This window comes from Dipodomys ordii, unplaced genomic scaffold (assembly GCF_000151885.1).
Source record: "Dipodomys ordii isolate 6190 unplaced genomic scaffold, Dord_2.0 Scaffold285, whole genome shotgun sequence".
In the NCBI taxonomy this organism is placed as follows: domain Eukaryota; kingdom Metazoa; phylum Chordata; class Mammalia; order Rodentia; family Heteromyidae; genus Dipodomys; species Dipodomys ordii.
This window is the reverse complement of record NW_012267501.1, coordinates 221,012-227,449: the sequence shown is the minus strand read 5'-3', so window position 1 is coordinate 227,449 and position 6,438 is coordinate 221,012. Positions and strand designations below refer to the sequence as shown.

Below are 6,438 nucleotides of genomic sequence, written 5' to 3'. Positions count from 1 at the left end.
TAGTTGTTTTTAATTTTAAAAACACCAAATTTAGTGGGGCTGGGAAGGTGGCTCAGTGGTAGAGCACTTGCCTTGCATGCCTGAGGCTCTGGGTTCGATTCCTCAGCACCACATAAGCAAAAAGAAAAAAGCCGAAGTGGTGCTGTGGCTCAAGTGGTAGAGTGCTAGCCTTGAGATGAAGAGCTGAGGGACAGCGCCCAGGCTCAGAGTTCAGGCCCCACGACCGGAACCAAAAACAAAACAAACAAAAAAAACCCACCAAATTTACCTGTAATGTCAGTACTGCCCAAAGATATTCATAAAGGAAATAAACCCTAAAAGATACAAACTTGCAAATGGAAAATAAATTAGGTTTGGAACACTTACCCATCCTCAGTTTCTTTTAGTAAGCGACTAGCAATTCGGATCAGCATGCAGTAAGCAAACTGTGATTTGAGACCAGATTTGGTAAACTTATTTAACATCTTGGAAACAGCAAGACGATCATTCTTCCTAAGGTGATAAAGTACTCCCAATGCATGGTACTAAAGAACAAGGAAAAAAAGTATTGTATACAGATTAGAAAGAAGACAAACAATTATATGAAAATAGAATTACATGGAATTGGATAAAAGATTTCTAATAAAATTATATCCAAGTCAAATATACACAAACAGCATCTTTTTCATATTGAACTCAACTCAGACAAGAATAAGATTTCTAATTCACCCCCGAAGTTGTAAATTGAGACTGAACTAGTACAAAGTAAGTAACATACAACCAAAAAAATGGCTCTGAAGATTCAACATTGACCTACATATTCTCAGGCCCAAGGCTTTATCAGTGTTACAGACTAACTGACTGTTTTGTATTTATTTATTTTCAAACAGGCTATTGCTATGTTGCCCAGACTGGTCTCAAGATCATGGGCTAAAGTGATCCTTCTGCTACAATGCTGGGACTACAAGTATATGCCATGACACCTAGCTACAAATCTCTTTATTAGCTATAGATCATCTATGGCCACTTTAGCAAAGGATTAATCACCTAAAATAGGCTAAAGAAGTATCACTGTCATGATGCTTTATATAAAAACACAAGTTTAGAGTTAGGAAAGTGAGATCTCCCTAGGGAAATATACCGAGTTTCCACATAATTAAATGTGCTAACAGAAGAAACTGTAAACATTGAAAAGGCCTGAGTACCTTCTCAAATACATATTTTAGATACAACTGCCAGTTACTATAGCCTGAGCAAGGTAAGGTGGCTCAAGCCTGTATTCCCAGATACTTGAAGGTGAAGATCAGATCACATCTTGAGGCTAGCCAAGGCAGAAAAGTTTACAAGACTCTATCTTACTAAGTGACTAGGCAAAGTGATCTATTATCCCAGGTACAGGGGAAACATGAGGCCTGAGCACAGTATCACATCTGTCATCTTCAGTGACATGGGAAAGTACAAACAGGAGTTCTGCAGCCTCAACTAGCCTGGACAAAAAGTAAGATGGTACCTCAAAAATAACCAAGGCAAAAAGGGGATGACTCAAATGGTAGGGCACCAGCCTTACAGGTGCTGCCCTACAGTGAGGTAGAGTTCAAGACATAGTACTTCTAAAACAAATAAAGAAGGGACTGGGAAGATGGCTCAGTGGTAGAGCGCTTGCCTTGCATGCATGAGGCCCTGGGTTCGATTCCTCAGCACCACATAAGCAAAAAGAAAAAAGCTGGAAGTGGCACTGTGGCTCAAATGGTAGAGCGCTAGCCTTGAGCTGAAGAACTGAGGGACAGAACCCAGGCCTAGAGTTCAGGCCCCATGACCGGACCCCCCAAAAAAAAATAAAAAATAAAAAAATAAAGAAAAATTAACCTGCACCAGGCATAGTGGTATACACCGGTAATGGCTACACTACAAAGGCTAGAACTTAGGAATCTCCTCCCTACACTAAAAGGGAGGAGGTTCCTACATTCTAGGCCAGTCTATGATACAGACCAAGTTCGACACCAAGTTTGGGGTCTATAGCGAGACCTTGTTTCAAAAGAAGGATCTGAGAATATGCTGTAGTAAAAGGACCTTCTTAGTAAGCACAGGCACTGAGTTCAAACCCAATACCTTAAAAAAAAAAGTTTCCCTTACAGTAAAAAACAGCCTAATAAATATTATAAGCAGATATTTGGATGAAATGATTTAAAAGTTTCATAAAATTAGTTCTTTACAAATGTAAAGAATTGGAAGAGTTTTACAATATCTATAGTCAAGGCTGGAGAAATTTTGAATTGAACATCTTTTTATATATATAAATTGCTCTTCAAAATCAAAGACTGCAATGCACTGTAAAGTAACTTTGGAGTAAGCTTTTGTCTACTATTCAACATAAAATCGTTCTCAAGCATTCCTAAAGGAGGTCATCTAGCTTCTATTGAACACATGAAGGCCCTTTAAAGTAATCATAATTAGTGAGAAACCTTTTCAAATATGCACTAACAAGTCGTTTAATATGCCAAATAATTGGCCTTGAATGCTGGGGAATTGCCCAGTATTATACATTAATATTCTAGATAGTACACTGCCCTTAAAGAAAGGTGACCCTGAGACATTCAATGACAGTACCTGGACCATAATATTGTCACTTGATGCAGCTTCTTGGGCTTCATTTATCCAACGTTTAACCACATCATAGCTTATCTTCATCATATGCTAAACCCAGAAAAACATGAGAATAGATCACAAACAGAAGTTTACTTACATGAGTCAATATTCTTGCAAAATTACTGACACATTTTCTAAGATAAAAAAAATTATAGATTCATAAGTCTAATTTAAGTGTCTATTCCTGGAGAAATGAATGCTGTAAAAGGAAGTAATGAAGTGTGGTATAAAAGGAAATAATGAGAAAGGGAAGAACAGGAAGCTCCAAACAGCACAATGTTTCAATTATGTTGAGTTATACTTGACAGAAAACTACCCAGGAAGAAAGACGCTGTTGAATACACTTCCTGCAGTAAAATCAAATCAACAGCATTTCAGAATTGGGAACTTTGAGAATCAAATCAACAGCATTTCAGAATTGGGAACTTTGAGATTCAGATGCTCTAATACAGTCACATATTGTGTGTGTGTGTGTGTGTGTGTGTGTGTGTGTGTGTATGTGTGTGTGTGTAAAAGTATATATGCATGCATATGTGTATGGGTGCTGGTCTTGGAAGTTTGAACTCAGAGCTTGGGCGCTGTCCCTGCCTGAGCTTTTTTTGCTCAATGCTAGTGCTCTACCACTTGAGCCAGTTTCACTTTCCACTTTTGACTAATAAATACAGTTAAAAGTCTCACAGACTTTTGTGCCCAGGCTGGCTTTGAATCATGATCCTCAGATCTCAGCTTCCTGAGTATAAGAGATTACAGGCATAAGCCACAGAAACCCTGTTATATATTCACATATTTTTAACTAATAACAATCAAATTCAGTGCTAAGTTTTTAGTGGAAAAAATGTTTTGATGAAAAGGGGAGAAAACCAAAAATAAATAAAATAAATAAGAAAGAGGGAAAGGAAAGTTATTACAGAAATACAGAAGTGCAACAGGAGACTTTAGATTAAAGGACATATACAGACACAGGGAACCAGGGAAAGGTCACAACAAAGAAGAGGTAGAAGGTCATAGGAAAAGTTGTGAAAACACAATAACCTCACATATTTCCCATCCTTTTCTCATTTTTACCTGCCTCCATTTATCATATGTACAATTTTTCTAGTTCCCCAAACCTTCTAAACAGGAAATTTCCATATTTTTATTGCTTATTTTAACTGTTCAAGGCTCATATAAATAAAACACAGTTGAATACAGTAATACATATTTTTTAGAATTTCTCTCATGATAGAACCATAGATACTTTGTTTTGGGATTAGAAATTGCATCAGGAAGCTGCCTGCTCACTTACTAAGGAAGATACCAGTGCTGAACTGGATACACTGGAGACTTTATCCACAATGGCCTGCTTCATGTATCTTTCAATGGCTTGTAACATTGTTCCCTAAAAACATTCCAAAAAAAAAAAAGCTGTTGAAGAAAACCACTGTCATGAAAAATTGCTACTTCAAAATAATTAACAAAAATTTGTCATATACTTGTTTCAAATATTTTTAATGCTTTTAGGGATTATTATGTAATACAGTAATAATATTCTAGAAAGCAGAACCCCAACAACCTCGAACAAGCTTTAAGAAAAAATACTTAAGATTCTATGTTAGTAAACAGAACTGCTCATGAATGAAACAAATTGCCTTAAAATAGACAATATCTTAATTAGAAGGATATACAAGAAAAAGCCAAAACTATCCATAAGGGATACAAAGAAATTCACACATAGAAATGAAGTTGTGTTGAAATCCTAAAGATATATACAGCTACATGAAGGGCACATATTACATGTGGATCTCAAGCCTATATATTATATGTCATCAATCTCTGATTATCTCCAACACATAAGATATTAAATATGCAGTATCTTACTACAGCAAGCTGTTATTATCCTCTGGAAATATAGTTCTTTTTAACCTAACTGGGGATAAAAAGACTATCACTGGGAAAGTGGAAGTGACCAGACTCAGATCAATATACAGATAGAATGAATCTTATTTCTAGCACTGGTGTAGCTAAGTCTTAAATCACCAATTTAATGAGAAAAGTAAAAACAACCACCATAAAACAATAGGATAACAAAAATTATTAAACCATTTGTAAAATCTGCTTTCAGATTTTACAAATTTACAATTTAATCTGGCCCAAAATTTAAATTTTGTGAAGGATACAAACATACACATAACACCCAAATGTACTATCCAATTTTCTCATCAATGCTGACCCAACTTCATCTAACTTTTCCTACTCAGACCTCTGAGAAAGAGACAGCCTAGTATACTATAAAACCACATTCCTCCAGATACAAGAGACTTGGACTAAGGTGGCTACAAGTCACTGGCTTACTGATGGTTAGGCAGAATCCAAGGAGCCTGTGAACAGGAGACATGAGTCTGGCATATGATGGATCTTCATGGTAACTATCTGAGAGATCCTGCTGCTGAGTATCACAGAGCTGCCCTATTTCTTGCTAGTAACTATTAATAAGGTTTACCTCAAACTCTGAGAGTGTTGTGTCCTATAATAAAGTTTCTCTTTTGAGCTAAATTCGAATGTATTTTTGTTTCCTGTACATAAGGCACCCTAAATTATGAAAGTTTATGTGGGCAAACATATAGAGGAAGTAATAAATGAATATAAGCAAAAGGAAAAAAGATGAAGTGAAAGGGGAAAAAAGCCCAGAGGCACAAAAATCTTTTTGGTAAACATGTTTCTTAACACTTAAGATTCACAAAGTCAGACTAGGGAATCCTACTAAATCTACACACTGACTGAAATAAAGGAGTTCCCTTTGATGACTCAGTAAAACAAGAAGAACTTACATCAGTAATACGACAGAGAGCCCTGATGGCTGGGCCTCGGTACACATCTTCCTTTCCAGTCATGTCCTTAGTCAGACTAAAAAAACATCAAATTAGTTAACATAAGATCAATTAAAATGTTCTCTCCTGAGGAGCTGACTCAACAATTCCTAAATGTCCTCATAATTATTTTAACACAGTTAACTGATTCTACAAATATTTATGAAGCATAGTCTTTATTTTTATTATCAATAAGTAGTTGTACAAAGGGGTTTCAATTGAACATATCAATTTATTAATTCAATGCATGTTACTTGCTTTGGCAGCAATAATACAAAGAAGACTAACCCAGCCTCTATGCATGTATAACACAAATTCATGAAGCATTCCATATTTTTGAAGCATATTCTTTGCATGCATGCTAAACCCACTGGCAGAAGTTGACTACTTTAAATCTAAAAGATATAACAGTCAGCAAAACAGTCTTTTGACTTCATAGAATTTATACTCCAGTAGAGAGAGACAAAAAGAAAAAAACAATAGAAGGTAGGCGTGATAGCATACACTCATGATTCCAGCTATTCTGGAATTAGAAGGAGGAAGGATCATAGCCCAGGTTGGCTGGCCCCAGGCAGAAGTGTAAGACCCTATCTGAAAAACATACAAAGAAAAAAGGCTGGGGCATAACTCAAATGGGGGACAGGCTTCCCAGCAAACATCAAGTCCTGAGTTCAAACTCCAGTACCAGAAAATAAGTATAAAGGACAAAAGTATAGACAAACTGAGATTAACCACTACTACCCCCAAAACGATCCTAACGCTCCATCCAACCAGACATAAATTTTTTTATTAAAAAAAAAAAATAACAAATGAGCCAGGCGCTGGTGGCTCACACCTGTAATCCTAGCTACTCAGGAGGCTGAGATCTGAAGATCGAGGTTCAAAGCCAGCCCGGGCAGGAGAGACCGTGAGACTCCTATCTCCAATAAGCCACCAGAAAACCAGAAGTGGTGCTGTAGCTCAAGTG

At 36.7% G+C, this 6,438-nt stretch overlaps 1 protein-coding gene across 1 annotated transcript in view; it reads right to left on the bottom strand.

The window, feature by feature from the left end:
• Window positions 1–6,438, bottom strand: part of Copg2 (coatomer protein complex, subunit gamma 2) — a 97,577-nt gene that overhangs the window by 83,904 nt on the left and 7,235 nt on the right. The window contains exons 2-5 of the mRNA XM_013036423.1: window positions 5,433–5,508; window positions 3,911–4,003; window positions 2,587–2,673; window positions 367–524 (exon numbers count right to left, since the gene is read on the bottom strand). Of these exons, the coding sequence (XP_012891877.1) occupies window positions 367–524; window positions 2,587–2,673; window positions 3,911–4,003; window positions 5,433–5,508 (414 nt within the window). The remainder of the gene's footprint in view (window positions 1–366; window positions 525–2,586; window positions 2,674–3,910; window positions 4,004–5,432; window positions 5,509–6,438) is intronic.